Source organism: Bos indicus, unplaced genomic scaffold (assembly GCF_029378745.1).
Source record: "Bos indicus isolate NIAB-ARS_2022 breed Sahiwal x Tharparkar unplaced genomic scaffold, NIAB-ARS_B.indTharparkar_mat_pri_1.0 scaffold_46, whole genome shotgun sequence".
Lineage (NCBI taxonomy): Eukaryota > Metazoa > Chordata > Mammalia > Artiodactyla > Bovidae > Bos > Bos indicus.
The window spans coordinates 83332-105262 of NW_027223715.1; the positions used below are offsets into that span (position 1 = coordinate 83332).

The 21931-nt window shown below is 41.8% G+C and overlaps 1 protein-coding gene across 1 annotated transcript; it reads right to left on the reverse strand.

The window, feature by feature from the left end:
* Positions 1-14027: 14027 nt before the first annotated feature.
* LOC109557780 (GTPase IMAP family member 7-like) lies at positions 14028-21893 on the reverse strand. Its single transcript, XM_070785463.1, has 2 exons — positions 21815-21893; positions 14028-15496 (listed from the first exon to the last, which is right to left on the reverse strand). Exon 2 carries the CDS (start codon positions 15453-15455, stop codon positions 14577-14579), a length of 879 nt encoding a protein of 292 aa, XP_070641564.1. The 5' UTR covers positions 15456-15496; positions 21815-21893; the 3' UTR covers positions 14028-14576.
* Between the last annotated feature and the right edge of the window lie 38 nt (positions 21894-21931).

Below are 21931 nucleotides of genomic sequence, written 5' to 3' on the forward strand. Positions count from 1 at the left end.
GACCAACGCTTGGGCATAATCCCTAAATCCATGTGTAACCATACCTCCACTTTACTTTTTGCCACTGGAAAGGCTATATATAATATTTCTTGTCCTAAAGGACACTCTTTAACCTTTACAGGACGATTTCCCTCAGCATACTCCTCCACTTCTGCCATCGTTGGGGCCACCTTAGCAGGGTCCCTGAGCATTCTTGAACAAACGATCAAACCCCCTCCCCCTTGACTCCTCTTCACTGTCGACTTCAGCTGTTGTGTTGTGACACCTGGCCTGTTGTTCTTGTGTGGGGAATCTACATACCTCTGTTTAACTACTAATTTGACTGGAACCTGCACCCTGATATACTCCAGTCCTAACATTTTGGAAAATTCTGAAAGAGATGGGAATACCAGACCACCTGACCTGCCTCTTGAGAAAGCTAAATGCAGGTCAGGAAGCAAGTTAGAACTGGGCATGGAACAACAGACTGGTTTCAAATAGCAAAAGGAGTATGTCAAGGTTGTATATTGTCACCCTGATTATTTAACTTATGCAGAGTACCTCATGAGAAACACTAAACTGGAAGAAGCACAAGCTGGAATCAAGATTGCTGGGAGAAATATCAATAACCTCAGATATGCAGAGGACACCAACCCTTATGGCAGAAAGTGAAGAGGAACTAAAAGTCTCTTTATGAAAGTGAAAGAGGAGAGTGAAAATGTTGGCTTAATGCTCAACATTCAGAAAACTAAGATCATGGTGTCTGGTCCCGTCAGTTCATGGGAAATAGATGGGGAAACAGTGGAAACAGTGGCAGACTGTACATTTTTGGGCTCCAAAAGCACTGCAGATGGTGATTGTAGCCATGAAATTAAAAGACGCTTACTCCTTGGAAGGAAAGTTATGACCAACCTAGATAGCATATTGAAAAGCAGAGACATGACTTTGCCAACAAAGGTCCATCTAGTCAAGGCTATGGTTTTTCCTGTGGTCATGTATGGATGAGAGAGATGGACTGTGAAGAAAGCTGAGTGCCAAAGAATTGATGCTTTTGAACTGTTGTGTTGGAGAAGACTCTTGAGAGTCCCTTGGACTGCAAGGAGATCCAACCAGTCCATTCTGAAGGAGATCAGTCCTGGGTGGTCTTTGGAAGAAATGATGCTAAAGCTGAAACTCCAGTACTTTGGCCACCTCATGCGAGGAGTTGACTCATTGGAAAAGACTCTGATGCTGGGAGGGATTGGGGGCAGGAGGAGAAGGGGATGACAGAGGATGAGATGGTTGGATGGCATCACTGACTCGATGAACGTGAGTTTGATTGACCTCCGGGAGTTGGTGATGGACATGGAGGCCTGGCGTGCTGCAATTCATGGGGTCGCAAAGAGTCGTACATGACCGAGCAACTGAACTGAACTGAACTGAACATTTTTGTAGCCCCCAGTGATCAACCCCCTACCTGTTCCTTTCATTCACAAGCAAACGACATGAGCCATTCATCTCATTCCCCTCTTAGTGGGACTAGGAATAGCACCTGGAATTGGAACAGGAACCTCTGGCCTAGCCACCTCCATCCAAAACTACCAGGCACTATCTAAAGACCTATCAGACAGCCTCCAGGAAGGATCCCAAGTTCCAATAACTATTCAAAATCAACTTAATTCCTTGGCGGCCGTAGTGTTACAAAGTAGAAGGGGATGAGAACTACTCACTGTAGCAATGGGAGGTTTCTGTGTTTTTCTAAATGAATCCTGCTGCTTCCATGCCAACCAGTCGGGTGTTGTCCAGGAAGCTGCAAAAACCTTACAGATTGAGCCTATCAAATCGGCCAGAGATTAAGCAACCTCTGCAGGCATGGTTAGCGGATTGGAACTGGATGCCTTGGGTTTTGCCTCTTCTCGGACCATTCATGTTCGTTTTCCTCCTATTCACGTTTGGACCTTGTTTCTTTAATCTTTCCAGTGATTCCTCCAGGACTGAATTTGAGCCATTTCTCGACATCAAGTCAAGACTGTTCTTCTGCTTGAGACCCTGGCAGCTAGAATAGAAAATCAACATTACAGGCCATAGACTTCCTTTCTCCCAGACCACAAGCCCCTGACCCTCATTTACCCACACGAAGAAGCCCTGAACATTGACAATGACCATCTCTCTGTCTCTTTTTATATATTCCTCAGAATCTGGAATGAAGGAAAGCTACATGGCTCAAAATAGCCTGGAGTTAAAACTCCCCTCCAGGTCCTTCCCACCATTTAATACAGAATAAAGAACTTTCTACCCGAAGAAAGGAATCAACATGAAGATTGGTTACGTTCAGCTCCCAGCCGATCCCAGTCTCCGACCGGTCTCAGGAATTCCTTGCCCCAGTTGTTGAAAGTTAAGTAATCAAAAGTAATCTTGAGGAAAAACAGACCCCCTCAAAACAATGTATCTCTGCATACATATGTTTTCCATATATACCACTCTCTTCTTCACTTAGCGCAGCAGTTCACTGGTGTGACTGTTGCCCCTTCTCACCTCATTAAAGGTGATCTGTTTCTGTAGAGTATCAATTTCCTTCTTTCGTGGAACCTTGCCTTCTCTAGTTCCTTTACCTTACAATGACTACATTAAAAAGCCAAGAAATAACAGGTGTTGTGAGGATGTGGAGAAAAGGGAATCTCATGCACTGTTGTTAGGAATACAGAAAAGTGCAGCCACTGCAAAAAACACTATGCTGCTGCTGCTAAGTCATTTTAGCCATGTCCGACTCTGTGCGACCCCACAGATGGCAGCCCACCAGGCTCCCCCGTCCCTGGAATTCCCCAGGCAAGAACACTAGGGTGGGTTGCCATTTCCCTCTCCAATGCATGAAAGTGAAAAGTGAAAGTGAAGTCGTTCAGTCGTGTCCGACTCTTTGTGACCCCATGAATTGCAGCACACCAGGCCTCCATGTCCATCATCATCTCCCGGAGTTCACTCAAACTCATGTCCATTGAGTCCCTGATGCCATCCAGCCATCTCACCCTCTGTCGTCCCCTTTTCCTCCTGATCTCAATCCCTCCCAGCATCAGAGTCTTTTCCCATGAGTAAATTCTTTGCATCAGGTGGCCAAAGTACTGCAGTTTCAGCTTTAGCGTCATTCCTTCCAAGGAATACCCAGGGCTGATCTCCTTTAGAATGGACTGGTTGGATCTCTTTGCAGTCCAAGGTACTCTCAAGAGTCTTCTCCAACACCACAGTACAAAACCATCAATCCTTCAGTGCTCAGCTTTCTTCACAGTCCAACTCTCACATCCATACATGACCATTGGAAAAACCACAGCCTTGACTATAGTTCAGTCTCTAAGTAGTCTCCAACTCTTTGCGACCCCAAGAACTGCAGCACGCCAGGCTTCCCTGTCCATCACCAACTCTTGGAGCATGCTCAAAATAATGTCCATTGAATCGGTGATGCCATCCAACCATCTCATCCTCTGTTGTCCCCTTCTCATCCTACATTCAATCTTTCACAGCATCATGGTAATTTCCAGTCAGTCAATTTTTCTCATCAGGCGGCAATATTTGAACTTCAGCATCAGCATCAGTTTTTCCAATGAGTATTCAGGATTGATGGCTTTTAGGATTGACTGGTTGGTCTCCTTGGAATCCAAGGGACTCTCAAGAGTCTTCTCCAACACCACATTTCAGAAGCATACATTCTTCAGTGTTCAGCTTTCTTTATGGTCCAACTCTCACATGCATACATGACTACTAGAAAAACTATAGCTTTGACTAGACAGACTTTTGTTGGCAAAGTGATATCTCTCTGCTTTTAAATATGCTGTCTAGGTTGGCCATAGCTTTTTTCCATGGAGCAAGCGTCATTTAATTTCATGGCCGCTGTCACTATCTGCATTGACTTTAAAGTCTAAGAAAAGAAAGCCTGTCACTATTTCCATTGTTTCCCCATCTATTTGCCATGAAGTGATGGGACTGGGGGCCATGACCTTCATTTTCTGAATGCTGAGGTTTGACCCAGCTTTCTCAGTCTCCCCTTTCACTTTCATCAAGTGACTCTAGTTTTTCTTTGCTTTCTCACATTAAGGTAGTGGTTTCTGCATCAGATCAGATTAGATCAGTCGCTCAGTCATGTCCGACTTTTCGCGACCCCATGAATCGCAGCAGGCCAGGCCACCCTGTCCATCACCAACTCCCGGAGTTCACTGAGACTCACGTCCATTGAGTCAGTGATGCCACTGACTGACATCACATGACAGCCATCTCATCCTCTGTCGTCCCCTATCCTTCCCAGCATCAGAGTCTTTTCCAATGAGTCAACTCTTTGCATCACGTGGCCAAAGTACTGGAGTTTCAGCTTTAGCATCATTCCTTTCAAAGAAATCCCAAGGCTGATCTTCAGAATGGACTGGTTGGATCTCCTTGCAGTCCAAGGGACTCTCAAGAGTCTTCTCCAACACCACAGTTCTAAATCATCAATTCTTCGGCACTCAGCCTTCTTCAGAGTCCAACTCTCACATCCATACATGACCACAGGAAAAACCATAGCCTTGACTAGACGAACCTTTGTTGGCAAACGTCTTTGCTTTTGAATATGCTATCTAGGTTGGTCATAACTTTCCTTCCAAGGAGTAGGCGTCTTTTAATTTCATGGCTGCAGTCACCATCTGTAGTGATTTTGGAGCCCAGAAAAATAAAGTCTGAGACTGTTTCCACTGTTTCCCCATCTATTTCCCATGAAGTGATGGGACTGGATGCCATGATCTTCGTTTTCTGAATGTTGAGCTTTAAGCCAACTTTTTCACTCTCCACTTTCACTTTCATCGAGAGGCTCTTTAGTTCCTCTTCACTTTCTGCCATAAGGGTGGTGTCATCTGCATATCTGAGGTTATTGATATTTCTCCTGGCAATCTTGATTCCAGCTTGTGTTTCCTCCAGTCCAGCGTTTCTCATGATGTACTCTGCATAGAATTTAAATAAACAGGGTGACAATATACAGCCTTGACGAACTCCTTTTCCTATTTGGAACCAGTCTCTTGTTCCATGTCCAGTTCTAACTGTTGCTTCCTGACCTGCATACAAATTTCTCAAGAGGCAGATCAGGTGGCCTGGTATTCCCATCTCTTTCAGAATTTTCCACAGTTTTTTTGTGATCCACACAGTCAAAGGCTTTGGCATAGTCAATAAAGAAGAAATAGGCTTTTCTGGAACTCTTGCTTTACCTGAGGTTATTGATATTTCTCCCTGCAATCTTGACTCCAGCTTGCACTTCATCCAGCCTGGCATTTTACATGATGTATTCTGCATAGAAGTTAAACAAGCAGTGTGACAATATACAGCCTTGACATTCTCCTTTCCCAGTTTGGAACCAGTCCATTGTTCCAAGTCTGGTTCTACCTGTTATTTCTTGATCTGCATACAGATTCCTCAGGAGGCAAGTAAGGTGGTCTGGTATTCCCATCTTTTGAAGAATTTGCCATGGTTTGTTGTGATGCACACAGTCAAAGTCTTTAGTGTAGTCAGTGAAGCAGATGCTTCTCAGGAATTCTCTTGCTTTTTCTATGATCCAACGGAAGTTGGCAATTTGATCTCTGATTCCTCTGGCTTCTCTAAATCCAACTTGAACATCTAGAAGCTCTCAGTTGGTGAACTGTTGAATCCGAGCTTGGAGAATCTTGAGCATTACTTTCCTAGCTTGTGAGGTGAGTGCAATTGTGCAGTAGTTTGAACATTCTTTGACATTGCCTTTCTTTGGGGTTGGAGTGAAAACTGACCTTTTCCAGTATTATGGACACTGCTGAGTTTTCCAAATTTGTTGGCATATTGAGTGCAGCACTTTGATAGTATCATTTTTTAGAATTTAAAATACCTCGGCTGGAATTTCATCACCTCCACTAGCTTTGTTCTTAGTAATGCTTCCTAAGGCCCACTTGACTTCACATTCCAGGATGCCTGGCTCTAGGTGACTGATCACACCATTGTGGTTATTTGGGTCACGAAGATTCTTTTTGTATAGTTCTTCTGTGTATTCTAGCCACCTCTTCTTAATATCTTCTGCTTCTGTTAGGTCCATACTGTTTCTGTTTTTTATTATGCCCATCTTTGCATGAAATATTCCTTTGGTATCTCTAGTGTTCTTGAAGAGATTTCTAGACTTTCCCATTCTGTTGGCTTCCTCTCTTTCTTTCGATTGACCTCTTAGATAGGCTTTCTTATCTCTTCTTGCTATTCTTTGGAACTCTGCATTCAAATGCATATATCTTTCCTTTCCTCCTTTGCCTTTAGCTTTACTTCTTTTCTTAGCTATTTTTAAGGCTTCCTAAGACAACCATTTTGCCTTTTTTGCATTTCTTTTTCTTGGGGATGGTCTTGATCACAGCCTCCTGTACAACGTTATGAACCTCCGTCCATAGTTCTTCAGGCACTCTCTCTGTCAGATCTAATCCCTTGTATCTATTTGTCACTTCCACTGTATAATCATAAGGGATTTGATTTAGGTCATACCTGAATGGTCTAGTGGTGTTCTCTACTTTCTTCAATTTAAGTCTGAATTTAGCAATAAGGAGTTCATGATCTGAGTCACAGTCAGCTCCCAGTCTTGTTTTTGCTGATTACATAGAGCTTCTCCATCTTTGGCTGCAAAAAATATAATCAATCTGATTTCGGTGTTAACCATGTGGTAATGTCCATTTGTAGAGTCATATCTTTTGTTGTTGGAAGATGGTGTTTGCTATGGCCAGTGCATTATCTTGGCAAAACTCTGCTAGGCTTTTCCCTGCTTCATTTTGTACTCCAAGGCAAAACTTGCCTGTTCCTCCAGGTATCTCTTGACTTCTTACTTTTTCATTCCAGTCCCCTATGATGAAAAGGACATCTTTTTCTTGTTGTTAGTTCTAGAAAGTCTTGTAGGTCTTCATATAACTGTTCAACTTTAGCTTCTTCAGTTTTAGTGGTTGGGGCATAGACTTGGACTACTGTGATACTGGATGGTTTGCCTTGGAAACGAACAGAGATCATTCTGTCATTCTGAGACTGCACTCAAGTACTGCATAGCGGACTCTTTTGTCGACTATGAGGGCTACTTCATTTCTTATAAGGCACTCTTGCCCACAGTAGTAGAGGCAAAGGCTATCTGCATTAAATCTGCCCATTCTGGTCCATATTAGTTCACCGATTCCTAAAATGTCGATGTTCACGCTTGCCATCTCCTGTTTTACCACTTCTAATTTACCTTGATTCATGGACCTAACATTACAGGTTCCTCTGCAATATTGTTGGAGAAGGCAATAGAACCCCCACTCCAGTACTCTTGCCTGGAAATCCCATGGACAGAGGAGCCTGGTAGGCTGCAGTCCATGGGGTCGCGAAGAGTTGGACACGACTGAGAGACTTCACTTTTCACTTTCATGCATTGGAGAAGGAAATGGCAAGCCACTCCAGTATTCATGCCTGGAGAATTCCAGGGATGGGGGAGCCTGGCGGGCTGCTATCTATGGGGTCACACAGAATTGGATAAGACTAAAGCGACTTACCAGTAGCAGCAGCATGTACTTCACAGCATTGGACTTTACTTCCATCACCAGTCACATCCACAGCTAGGTGTTGTTTTTGCTTTGGCTCAGCTTCTTCATTCTTTTCTGAGGTATTTCCCCACTCTTCTCCAGTAGCATATTGGGTATGTACCGACCTGGGGAGTTCATCGTTCAGTGTCATATCATTTTACCTTTTCATACTGTTCAAAGGATTCTCAAGGCAATATTGAAATGAGTTACTGTTCCTTTCTCCAGTGAACTAGCTGAACCACAAGTGAAGCCCAAGAATACTGAAGTGGGTATTCTCCAGCTCATCTTCCCAACCCAGGAATAGAACAGGGGTCTCCTGCATTGCATGCGAATTCTTTACCAACTGAGCTATCAAGGAAGCCCGTCCAGTGGACTGCAGTTTGTCAGAATTCTCCACCATGACCCATTCGTCTTGGGTGGCCCTACACAGCACAGCCCATAGCTTCACTGAGTTAGAGAAGACTTTTATCCATGTCATCAATTTGATTAGTTTTCTGTGATTGTGGTTTTCATTCAGTCTGCCCCAACAGACATGGTATTTCTGAGGCCAGCTTTTCTCATTAGAGACATGTCAACGTTCACTAAGGACAGGCTTTGTTGGCTAACATTCAGGACTTGCTGGGTGAAGTCATCAGGGGCTTCTATGTGTGCTATCTTCCAGGAAGTATGCAATTTTGAGTCTACATTCAACAGATTATGATTATGACAAGCGTTTGGTTGTTCATGGGTTCTGTACATGGTGTTTTATAAATGACTGCTGCATTTCAACATGCCTCCTTGACCTTGAGGGCTCATTACACAGCATCTATGGAATGCCCTTCTAGTGGAGTCATCTTTGAACTTAAATGTCACAGTGGAAAGAAAACAAGTCTGTGATTTGTAGCTTCTTTTTACGAGCCAAAGCATGTATTCAAGCTTGGTCATTGACTTTATTCACCAGATTGAGACTCTGTCAAAAACTAAAGTCATTCTCGTGAGGTCCAGTCATGATCTCTAAGGACAGTGAAAGCGTTTGCCAGAGTTATCCCCTACACTTGTTGTGAGAGTCTCCACTCACCTGCTTTCTCTTCAGTTACAAGGACATGGAGACTCCACCACACAGATGCTTAACTGGTCAAGGCTGGTCTTTGACTGGTCTTGAGTACATAAAGATCAGGGCTCTGAGGGACACTTCTACCACTTCACACATGCAGGCTCTACTCCACCTCTATGACTCTTCTGACTGTGGGATTTACATATAAATACCAGTCTGTGAGAGGGATGTGGCCACCTCAAACTTCTCCCATAATCTGAAGGATCACAGTGTTTCTCTGAACTCCTGCTATACCACTCAGAGCACCCAAAGCCACTATTTCAGGAATAGAAGGGGAAGATCTTGGGATTCTTTTGTAGAGTGCTCTCCTCCACAGAAAACGATGTGATGATCTATATCTAAGCCCTTCATTAAGTAAGAAAGACATCACAAAGAAGGAAGACATATATTCTTGTCTCCTACAGACCCATCATGCTGGCTCCATTAGTGTCTCATGAAAGAAATCTTGGATAGCTGCTACCCTAAGCAGAAACTCTCTCCAACCACTGCTCATCCATTTGTGTAATTAAAACATCCAACCCGTAATCAAGCTGAATTTCATTGAAGGGTAAAGCCTCTCCTTCCCATGGCTTGTGCCGGCTTCTGCTGAAGGCCGAGCAGTGTGGACAGGGCTGCTTCCATCTGCACCCCTGCCCTCGCCTTCTCCTCCCCCAGCCACTGGCCTTGCTTCTGACTCCTCCTTGGTTGGAGGAGAGAGAAGAAACCACCGAAGACAAGTAGGTGCAATCTGGCCTTTAGGGAATGGAAAAACACTTAGTGGCTCTTTTCCTCGTGGGGCCCCATTAATGACTCTGCAGAGATCCTCCTCTGAAAATTTACCATTACACGTCCAACTGGTAACTGCTATCTGCCCTCCAGCTGGTCATTTCAACTCCAGTTACTGGCAGACTTGGGATTCCTGTAGACTTCCAGTCAATCACCTTCAAGCCAACTTTGGCTGGCTCCTTCCTGTCTGGCCTACAGCTGATTTGTGGGAAGAACACACTTGGGTCCCACAGTCAGTGAAAGTTACGGTTGCTTCAATTCAGCCTCCTCAGTCTTTATTCTCTGGCACATGGCAACATCTTTTATATTTCCCCCAAGAGCATCTGGCTCTAAAGTTTCACTTCAGAGGACACTGGTTATGTCCCCCAGGAATCTCTTACCATGCAGCACTCATGTCCTCAGGCAGCACCAAGACCCAAGGGGCCACCTTATTGGTGTGAGGTAAGAGAGAACTCTTGTCCTGTTGGGTAGAGCACAAGACGATTCCTCATGGAGCCTCCCTTATGAAATGCCATGGTTACAGAGAGATTACCCTCTTAACTAGGCGAGCCACTACACTAGGCATAAACTCCCCAAATTTGCCAATCCTGAAAGTTGTTGTCCTTCCAACCAAAGTGTCCTCTTTTACAAAGCCTTTCCTCATAGCTCAATTGGTAAAAATCTGCCTGCAATCCAAGAAGACCCCGGTTTGATTCCTGTGTTGGGAAGATCCGATGGAGAAGGGAAAGGCTACCCACTCCAGTATTTTGGCCTGGAGAATTCCATGGATTATAGTCCATGAGGTCGCAAAGAGTCGGGCATAATGAGCCACTTTCACTTTCACTTTCCTCTTGAACTCCTCAAATACCTACTGAATTATTGGAAGAACTATGTCTCACAGAACTGGTTACCACCTGCTTCCTTTCAAGTTCTACACAAACCTTTTAGTACATAAGACTGGAATGTCGGGATGTTGTCAGTACTGAATCAGTCGAAATGACTGATGTTTATATGCCTGCCACATTCACCCTAGGCCTCTCACATAAGCTTCAGTTCAAAATTTCAATGTCAGACCCTCCCTTTGACTCCGATACTCGGCTTGTCACAAACCTAGTGAATGCTGTCACTTCTGAGTCTACCCTGATGATCTCACCTGCAGACCCTAACTCTCCTCTTTCTGAAAGGAAGGGGGCTTATCATCCCATCACCCACATGCACACAACATGTACATTCTTCAGAGTAGACTCAAGCCCAGAATTCTTCCTCAAGTCTTCTGCTATGAATTCTACCTCTCCCAACTATGGATCATGGCTATGTTATGTTTCAACCATAGAAATAGTACACACAGTGAGTGCTGGAACTTCCTGAGACCTCAGGATTCAGAACCACCTTCAGAGAAAACTGGGATATAATGAAAATGAAGATAATCCAATGTCCAAGAATTCATGCATCAAGGAAAAGATGACGTATATACGACTCATTTGAATTACTCATTTTTCTTCTGAGTATGTTTTACCTTCAAAAATAGAACATAGGTTTGGGAGGAAAGAAATCAACTCCTTTAAGTTGCGTCTTCATTAGGTCCTAACGCAAGCCTAGAAACACGCAAGCTGACTTACTTTATAATGCTTCTGCAAATCCCTGAGAGAAAATATCATCCAAATGGTTCATAAAGGAAATATGTCTGGGCAGTGCATGATTGTTTGCTCTCTAGAGATAATGTTGCACTGATGAATCACTCACAAGGAACTAACTACAAACATAAGATTCTGTTATAGCAAATAGCAGTTTAGGCCTGCAGTGTTATTTCACATACTACGAATGTTTCTCACAAAAGACTTTTCTTGCACGTTGTCCTACTCTATTCATAGTATTTGTTATGAACCTTGGAATGAGCATGTATTTGAGACGATATTTTCTCCAGATTTCATCTCCAATCCCTGTGTCCCTAAGTTTCACAGATGCAGTAAAGACTTTGTCACTTTCAGAGACAAAACAAAGACAACTGTAAAAATCCCAGATATTTGTGTTTGAGTTATCTGCCATATTTATTTCAATATAAACTCATCTCTCTATCATGGAAGTTTTGTAATGATTTTAGCAGGATAGAACCTTTAATGTGCTCACTGCCAATGTCATAGTCTATGTGGATAAAATTTTCCCAGAGATTTCAACAGTCACGTGAGACTTCCCTGCTGTCATGGGATTGAAAAAAATAAAAAATAAAAATCAGGTAATGCTTTCAAATAGAAAAAGAAGTAGGTAACATAAGATGTATCCATCAGTATTCTAGCAGAAAAAAAGATGTTCTATTGTGATATTTGAAGCAGAGTCCAGTGAAGAGGCTTCCTATGAGTAATGAATACAAGGTTTGGAAATGACAAGGGAGAGGTCCAGTAACACTGAGGAAATTATATCAGTACCCTAAGTGGTGAACAAAGGTGGAATCCAGAAGGAGAGTTGGGTGGAGAGATCTCAAGGAGAGGAGCTATGACCTTCAGCTTAGAGTAGCAACTACTCAGAGATGACCCTGCAGAGAGAGAGGCAGGAGAACAGATATACTGATCTTGCTTTTCTACCTTCAAGAGATCTCCTGCTTGGATTTCCTTTGGCAGAAACCAAGCAGAGAACCAACAGCAAGGGATTCCACTGATGTAGTCCATGCAGATCAGCCTCCCAGGCAACAAGTTAGATTGAAGGGGATAGGGGAGTGAAGTGTAGATGTGCAAAGGAAAATGAAAACTATTTGATAGAGAAGACATTTTTATATTACAGTTAGGAGCACTTGAAATTAGGATAGTAATTAAAAGAGGGAGAGAGCCCACTGGTGGGGTTGGACCCATGTCTTGTGAAAGTTTCCTAGTTGGGAGGACTTGTGCCTCTGCTCTGGTGGATGGAACTGGACTTTGTCTGTCTGAAGGGCAGTGCTGTGTCTAGCAGTGTGTGTTCGGGTGTCTATGGGCTTGATACGGCTTTGGGCAGTCCTTCTGCTAATGGTCAGGGTTGTGTTTCTGTTTTGCAAATGGTTTGGCATGAAGTGTCCAGGACTGGAGTTTTCAGGTCTTTGGGTGGGCCTGGGTCTTAGTGTTGATATGGAGACCTTTGGGAGAGCTCCTGTCAATTAATGTTCCATTAGCAAATGTGCTGTTTGATGCAGAAATCTCAAATCCCTAAGTTGTGCTCTGTGACAACCAACAGGGGGGAAGGGGGGTTCAAGGGGGAGGGGACATATGTGTACCTATCACTGATTCATTTTGATATATTGCAGGAACCAACATAGTACTGCAAAGCAATTTCTTTCAATTAAGAAAATAAAGCTGTCTAAAAAGATCAAACTGGTGCCTTTGAAAGACCTTTCACTTTAAAAGCAAACAGATCTGAGTTAAAATTCAGCTCTATTGATCACTAGGCAAGCATTCAGATGGCTCTAGTCAAATTACTTATATTCCTGAGACTCATTGTCATCTTTTCTATAGGGTTATTATCAGAATTAATTTAAATAAAATGACATATAAAATATTTTAGTATAGAAGAACAGTCATGTTAATCTGTACAATACTTAAATGGCATTGACAGAAAAAAATGAGATATATTTAATAGCAGAAAGAGGAGAGGAAAAAAAAAACAAGAGAATTTGCCAATTTCCCCATCTCCATGAACCACAGAATAATGGTGCCAGAGAAGCCCATGTTTCACAAACAAACTTCTCATAGATGTAGATTGAAATAACACACCAGTTATACATCAGTGGGGCCTACACTTAACATGGTCAAGGTTTCTTATTTGAATTTTCCAAAATTGAATCTTTGAACTCTACAAAATGGATCATTACCTGGTTATACCAATTTCATAAACTCTTAAATTCAACTCTTAAGTTCTGGGGAATAAATTTAATTCTGGTTATTTCTCACTGCATGGATTTCCCAGTTGATGCTAGTGGTAAAGAACCCGCCCCCCTCCACCACCACCACCAATGTAGGAGATTTAAGTGATGTGGTTTGACCCCTAGGTCAGGAAGATTCCCTGGAGGACAGCATGGCAACCCATTCCAATATTCTTTCCTGGAGAATCCCACAGACAGAGGAGCCCAGTGGGCTACAGTCCAGCCCTGAATTCTCCTATAATAACTTTCATACAATCTGTAGACAATTCAAAATAATGAGAGTTTTTAAACAACTGTTGGAAGACACTGAGTGTGATCAAATACAGGGAGAGGCTATAGGGAACTTGACACTTCACTCAGGGGACCACGTGGCTGTCACATTTTCTTTGAACTCTACAAAATGTATCATCACCTGGTTATGTCAATTTCATAAACTCTTAAATTTGTTGGCATTGTGTGGAAGGACAGTAGGAGCCAGGAGTGCTGGGAAATGAGCTGGGAAGATATTTAATTCTGGTTAACTCTCACTGCATGGATTTCCCAGATGATGCTAGTGGTAAAGAACCCCCCTACCAATATATGAGATAAAAGTGATGTGGTTGATCCCTGGGTCAGGAAGATCCCCTGAAGAATGGCATGGTAACCCACTCCAATAGTCTTGCCTAGAGAATTCCACAGACAGAGGAGCCTGGTGGGCTACAGTCCACAGAGTTGCAAAAGTAGGACAGGACTGAAGCAACTTAGCATGTGTGCATGCAGCCCTCACTGCATAACAAACCATCCCAAAACGTAGTGGTTTAAAAGAACAGCAATCATTTATTTTTCTCATGAATCTGCAATTTGGGCAGGACTTCATGGGGATGGCTCATCTTTGCTCTTTGCAGTTTCATCAGTTGGCAGCTAGAGAATCCACTCTGTGTTGCCTCACCTGCAAGGCTGGCAAGCTGATTCTGGATGGCAGATGAAATGTCAGCCAGGGGAGAGGATCAGTGACTTCAGGCTCTCTTCATGGGGGTGACTTGGGCTTCTATTCAGGCTTCCTCACAACAGGGTGGGCAAATTCCAAGGTTAACCATCGTAGAAGAGCAAGGAGGCATTTTCCCTATCTAATCTTAGAAGTCACATGGTGTTGCTTCAACCACCCACTATTTATCAAAGCAATCACAAAGTCCCTCCAATTCCAAGGTAGGGGACATAGACCCATAGCTCAAGGGAGAGAGATCATAAGAGGAAGTCAGATTGTAAGAAGTCAGAAAATATGGTTTTAACAATCTTTGGAAACTATAAACTACCATATTAACAAGTTATATTAAAATGAGGAGTAAAAATAAAGTTTATACTACCACAACTTGGACCATATTTCTAAAAGCAGATTTTTAATCATGTTGAATACAACTTGAAATATATTCATCTCAGCTTCATCCCTTATGTTTTTCATTCGTTCATCATGCTTCTGCATTAGCAACTTTATTTCTTTCTCCTTTTCTTCTGGTTTATGTGCATATTCCTTTTCTACTAGTTTAATTTTGTTCTGTAATTCATTAGCATAGATTTTCTTCAAGTGTTCCACCTGCTGTCTCAGCTTTTGGTCTATGTCCTTGTAAATGGGGTCAGAAAAGTAAGCCCCCTGGTTGTTCTGCACCATCTTGTCTATCAGCTCCACCAGCTCCTGCACCTGAGCTTCCTTCTCAGCCTGCTCGGTGTTTCTGCTGTTACTGATGGCATAGCAGCGGTGTCCACACTCCTGGAGGAGGCTTTGTAGGTTTACATCTGCATCCTTCAAAAAGTCGCTCAGGCTCTGGTCCCCCAGATCATCTCTGCCAGTGAATAAGATGATCATATACTTCATAGCTGCTTTCCCAAACAGATACTTGACCAACGCCACGGTTTGCTGCTCTTCTTGTGTGTAGCGGCCCAGCCTCAGGACCAAGAGGATGGCGTGAGGCCCGGGACAGGAAAAGACGATACATTGGCTGATTTCCCTGCAGGTGGTGTTCAGGCTCTCCTTGGTGTCAAAGAGCCCTGGGGTGTCAACAACGAGAAGCTCTCTGCCGTTCTGTTTACGGAATGCTTTCTGACAAGCTTTGGTAACAGCTTGGGCAGCAATCCTAGAGTCGAATACTTTTTTCCCGAGGATGGTGTTTGCAGTCGCACTTTTCCCACTTCCGGTCTTCCCGACCAGAACGATCCTCAGAGTGTTGTTTGGCATGGCAGCCATGTTTATATCAAGGGACTATGGGACGCAGGAACCCACACCACCTTAGTAAAAGGAAAGGGAGGGGGGAAAGGGTCAATTTAGGTAAGTAGGAACCATTTCCAACTGTCTTTTTTTTTTTTTCTTTTCTTATTTTCCTCCCTGAAAGTTTCTAATATTCTCTTATGCATATTGACCCTGGTAGAGACAGCAAATTTAAACAGTTCAATTGTTATTGAAGAAATAACCAAGTAGTTAGACTATCTCCACAAAAGTGTCAGGTCTTGATGATTTCATGGGGCATTCACTGAAACCTTTAAAGACCTGATAATCTCAGTGCTACTCAAACTATTCCTGATCACATAGCAATGAAGGAAAATGTTCAATTTTTTTCTATGAAGCAAGTGTAATGTTGATTCCAAAAGCTATCAAAGATTTCACAATAAATAAAGCTATAGATATGTCTCCTCAGTAAATATTGATATAAAAGTCCTAAATAAATTATTAGATGTGAAAAGCAGTATCACATGAGTAAGTATGATTGTCATATATACTAGGGTGATTCAACATGAGGATTTTGATTGTTACAATACATCCCATCAAGAGATTAAGAATAAAAGTAACTAGGTGCAGAAGAGTCATTTGGTCAAATTCAATCCTGATTCATGTTTAAAGCAGTTCATCAAATTTAAATTAATTGATTCTTCTTTAACATGATTGTCAGTATATATAAAATTAAAAATTTTTGTGGCCGTTGAGCCACCTGGGAAACTCAGCAACTAAAGCTGCTGACAAAATATATTTGGATGAAGGAAGAAAATTAGCCTGGGCAATCAAGCCAAAAACAACAACAAAAAAAAGAGGTAGGACTAACTTTGCCAGATAGTAGAACATAACAGTTTCTATAATTACAGCAGTATGCTGTTGGTGCATGGATAGACAGAACAGTGAAACAAAAACAGAAAATTCAAATATAGGCCAAGTTGATCACACAATATTCATTTATATTCAAGTAATTTACATTATGCTACATTTATATTCAGTAAGGTAGCATCTCACATCAATGCAAAGAAAGATGGACTAATAAGGAACATTGAGATAACCATATAGAAAAAATAAAACTGCTGTCCATTTCTTCTTGCTGTTCAACTTCCAAATAGATTAGAAATTTAAATGTAGAAAAAGTTAATCCATATAAATAATAGAAGAAACATGAGTAAATCTTTGTAACCTAGGAATAGATAAAGTATTTATAAGATTTGGAATAGAGTAAGGTTGTGTGAAAATCACTTAGTCATGTACAACTCTTTGCAATCCCATGGACTATACCATCCATGGAATTGTCCAGGCCAGAATACTGGGGTGGGTAGCCTTTCCCTTCTCCAGGTTATCTTCCCCAAACCAGGGATTGAACCCAGGTCTCCTGCCTTGGAGGTGGATCCTTTACCAGCTGAGCCACAGGGAAGCCCAGAGTAAGAAAAGAGACTCCTAAATTTGATTCCATTAAAATCAAGCAGATATTGTGGGGATAATACTACCATATACAAATTAAAACACAAATGTCAAACCAGGGAAAAACATTTTCCTACTTATATAAAAGAAGGGCCATTTCCCTTTTATACAAATAATATCTCTACAAATGGTCAATAAGCACATGAAAAGATGCTCAGCATCACTAACTACTCAAGAAATGCAATAAAAAATACCTTGATATATCACCCCAGAGCAGTCAGAATTGCCACCATCAAAAAGTCTACAAATAATGCTGGAGAGAGTGTGGAGAAAAGAGGACCCTCTTCCACTGTTGGTGGATACATAAATTGGTATAGCCTCTATGAAGAACAGTATGGAAGATCCCAAGAAACTAGAAATAGAGTAGCCATATGATCCAGAAATCCAACTCCTGGGCATATTATCCAGATAAAACTCTAATTTGAAAAGATACATGCAGCCCTATGTTCATAGTAGCACTATTTACAATAGCCCAGACGTGGAAACAGCCTAATTGTCCATCTAGAGATGAAGTGTGTAAAGAACTGTGGTTTCTATATACAATGGGATATTACTCAGCCATAAAAGAGAATGAAATCATGCCATTTGCAGCAACATGGATGAAGTGAGATGTTTTCACATTGAATGAAGTAAGTCAGACAGAAAAAAACAAACATGGTACAATTTATATGTGGAATCTAAAAAAATAAATGACCTTATTTACAAAACAGAAAGAGACTCACTGACACAGAAAATAAACTTATGATTACCAAATAGGAAAGTCAGCTGCTGCTGCTGCTGCTGCTAAGTCGCTTCAGTCGTGTCTGACTCTGTGCGACCCCATAGACTGCAGCCCACCAGGCTCCCACGTCCCTGGGATTCTCCAGCCAAGAACACTGGAGTGGGTTGCCATGTCCTTCTCCAATGCATGAAAGTGTAAAGTGAAAGTGAAGACGTTCAGTCGTTTCTGAATCTTAGCGACCCCATGGACTGCAGCCTATCAGGCTCCTCCGTTGATAGGATTCTCCAGGCAAGAGTACTGGGAAAAAGGATAAATTAGGAGTATCGGATTTATGGATACATACCACTATATATTCCTCGTGGCTCAGCCAGTAAAGAATCCGCCCACAATGTGAGAGACCTGGGTTCGATCCCTGGGTTAGGAAGATCCCCTGGGGAAGGGAAAGGCTACCCACTCCGGTATTCTGGCCTGGAGAATTCCATAGACTATACAGTCCATGGGGTCGCAAAGAGTCAGACACGACTGAGTGACTTTCAGTCACCACTATATATAAAGTACGTAAGCAACAAGGATTTACTGTATAGTAAAAAGGAACTATATTCAAAATTTTGTAATAACTATAATGGAAAAGAATCAGATATATATATATATATATATATATATATATATATATATATATATATATAAATCACTTTGCTGCAATTATAGTAAATTGACTACACCTCAATAAAAATAGTTTAGAAAACACACAATATCTAGTAGTAGAGAAACAAAAGACCAATAACTCAATAGAAAAATGGGGTAAGAGATATGAATGAACAAGTTCAAGAAAAAAATGTAAATGTCCTTTGAATATATAAAAAGATATTAACATTCTCTCATAGAAGATATATCAAAACATAAAAAACCATAAAATTAATTAATTAGTTATACTATGACACTTTCTCACGTACAGGTTTGGCAAAATTCAAGTTTGTTGGCATAATCTATTGCTAAAAGGTATAGGGGAGAGACTCCCTGGTGGCCCAGTGGTTAAGAATCCACCTTGCAATGCTGGGGATGCAGGTTCTACCCCTGGTTGGGGAACTAAGATCCCACATGCCATGGAGCAAATAATCCCACTACAACCAGAGAGTCCGTGTGTCCCAAGGAAAGATTCCACATGAGGCAACAAAGACCCCACGTGCTGCAACTAAGACCCAGTGCAGGCAAATAGATAAATAACTATTTAAAAACAAAAGGTTTAGGGAATACAGGTCCTCTCCTGCATGACTACTGGGAAAAGAAAAATAGTCTAAAAGAACCAGAGGAGAAGTTAGCAAGAACTTGCAATGGTACATATGCATTTACCCTTTGATTATCAATCACAATTTTAGGATTTATCCCAAAGGAACACCGACCAAAAAAAAAAAAATAAATAAAGAAGAAGAAAATTATGCAGAAGGCTGTTAACTGCACCACTGTTTGAAACCTCAAAAGACCAAAAACTTATCAAATGACCATCATTAGGGACCTGATTGAATTAACTAAAGTATATCCACCCAGTGAAGTATTCAGATAAGATGAGATCAGATCAGTCGCTCAGTCGCGTCTGACTCTTTGCGACCCCATGAATCACAGCACACCAGGCCTCCCTGTCCATCACCAACTCCCGGAGTTCACTCAGACTCATGTCCATTAAGTCAGCGATGCCATCCAGCCATCTCATCCTCTGTCATCCCCTTCTCCTCTTGCCCCCAATCCCTCCCAGCATCAGAGTCTTTTCCAATGAGTCAACTCTTCGCATCACGTGGCCAAAGTACTGGAGTTTCAGCTTCAGCATCATTCCTTCCAAAGAAATCCCAGGGCTGATCTCCTTCAGAATGGACTGGTTGGATCTCCTTGCAGTCCAAGGGACTCTCAAGAGTCTTCTCCAACACCACAGTTCAAAAGCATCAATTCTTCAGCGCTCAGCCTTCTTCACAGTCCAACTCTCACATCCATACATGACCACAGGAAAAACCATAGCCTTGACTAGACGGACCTTTGTTGGCAAAGTAATGTCTCTGCTTTTCAATATGCTATCTAGGTTGGTCATAACTTTCCTTCCAAGGAGTAAGCGTCTTTTAATTTCATGGCTGCAGTCACCATCTGTAGTTATTTTGGAGCCCAGAAAAATAAAGTCTGACACTGTTTCCACTGTTTCCGCATCTATTTCCCATGAAGCGGTGGGACCAGATGCCATCATCTTCGTTTTCTGAATGTTGAGCTTTAAGCCAATATTTTCACTCTCCATTTTCATGTTCATCAAGAGGCTTTTGAGTTTTTCTTCACTTTCTGCCATAAGGGTGGTGTCATCTGCATATCTAAGGTTATTGATATTTCTCCCAGCAATCTTGATTCCAGCTTGTGTTTCTTCCAGTCCAGTGTTTCTCATGATGTAATCTGCATAGAAGTTAAATAAACAGGGTGACAATATACAGCCTTGACGAACTCCTTTTCCTATTTGGAACCAGTCTGTTGTTCCATGTCCAGTTCTAACTGTTGCTTCCTGACCTGCATGCAAATTTCTCAAGAGGCAGATCAGGTGGCCTGGTATTCCCATCTCTTTCAGAATTTTCCACAGTTGATTGTCATCCACACAGTCAAAGGCTTTGGCATAGTCAATAAAGCAGAAATAGTTGTTTTTCTGGAACTCTCTTACTTTTTCTATGATCCAGCAGACGTTGGCAATGTGATCTCTGGTTCCTCTGCCTTTTCTAAAACCAGCTTGAACATCAGGAAGTTCACAGTTCACATATTGCTGAAGCCCGGCTTGGAGAATTTTGAGCATTACTTTACTAGCGTGTGAGATGAGTGCAATTGTGTGGTAGTTTGAGCATTCTTTGGCATTGCCTTTCTTTGGGATTGGAATGAAAACTGACCTTTCCCAGTCCTGTGGCCACTGCTGAGTTTTCCAAATTTGCTGGCATATTGAGTGCAGCACTTTCACAGCCTCATCTTTCAGGATTTGGAATAATTCAACTGGAATTCCATCACCTAGTACTAGTGAAGTACTAGCCAACTGTAAAAAGGAATAAAGCATATTTCTATATCTCAGTATGGAGACATCTGTAAAATACATTATTAAGCAAAAAAAGTAAAGTGAAGAAAATAACCTACAGTTTACTAGCATTTCTCTAACAAGGAGGAATGTGACCTACATGTATAAATGTGACATATGTGTTTTTCATTCATCTGTGGAAACAATGGCAGAATAATCTGAAACCTAAACAAATAATAAGTTACTTAGATGGGGATGGGAAAAAGAGGAAGGAGGGCACAGAGATAGACATTGGGAACTAGACTTGTTGGGATATACTTACATTTCATAGATTTGATCTTAAAGCCATATTAATAGTTTAAACAATTATACAGTAAAAATTATGTTTCAAAATACTAGTAAAAATCAAAAGCAAATGAAACAAACGAGCCTAATTGTATTTTGTGTTGTGAATGAGCCACACAAAAAATCGTTCCAAGAGACCTGACAAAGCAGTCATTTCTTTGTCCATCCCCAGTAGGATGTATTTAACTTCTCCCAGTACTCTCCCCCCAGAAAGACCTGCAAAAAATTATTTTCAGGAATCCTATTCTTGGTTTTGTGTGTTTGTATAGTTTTGAACTTAATTGAAAAGGCATAAAAACAATAAGCCCAGCAGCAACAAGCACCCTTAGTGCCAGATTTCAGTCTTCAAATACCATTTACCACCAAAAAATTATTTGATTTACAATCAACTATACTGCAATATAAAATAGAAACTAAATTTTCAAAAAGAGAGATTAGGAATAAGTGACCTCTAGAGTTGCCTTCCAACTCTAAAGATCTGTCTTGGGAGTTCATTTCTTCTTAAGAGAAATGTCCGGATTATCAAGTGTACTCAATGTCTATCCCAACAACTGGATGGAAGGTGTAGTATTCAGCAAAAGATTGTCATGTTAAAATGAGATGCATGGATATTATGTTAACAAAATTCTTACTCCCCTCCCTACCCTCCACCATCCTCTTTTCAGAGTTGCTTGCACAGCCCCTGGTCCCACCTCAGGCCAGAATCCACGCCCTCTCCAACTCCAGGTATCCTAAAGCCCCTACAGCTCTGTCGCACTGGTGCCTCTTCTCAGTCAGGCTCACCTGCTTCTGAAGGATTTGATGAGCTGTCCGGTTTCTTCCAGAGAGCTATTTGAGCCCTTGCTTTTGCTTTAACTGCTGCACCTCTGACACCTCCCAGCCAGGAATCAAATTGGGTGT

Coding starts and splice junctions, on each gene's coding strand:
- LOC109557780 (XM_070785463.1), bottom strand. CDS start 15,455: ATGGCTGCCATGCCAAACAACACTCTGAGGATCGTTCTGGTCGGGAAG.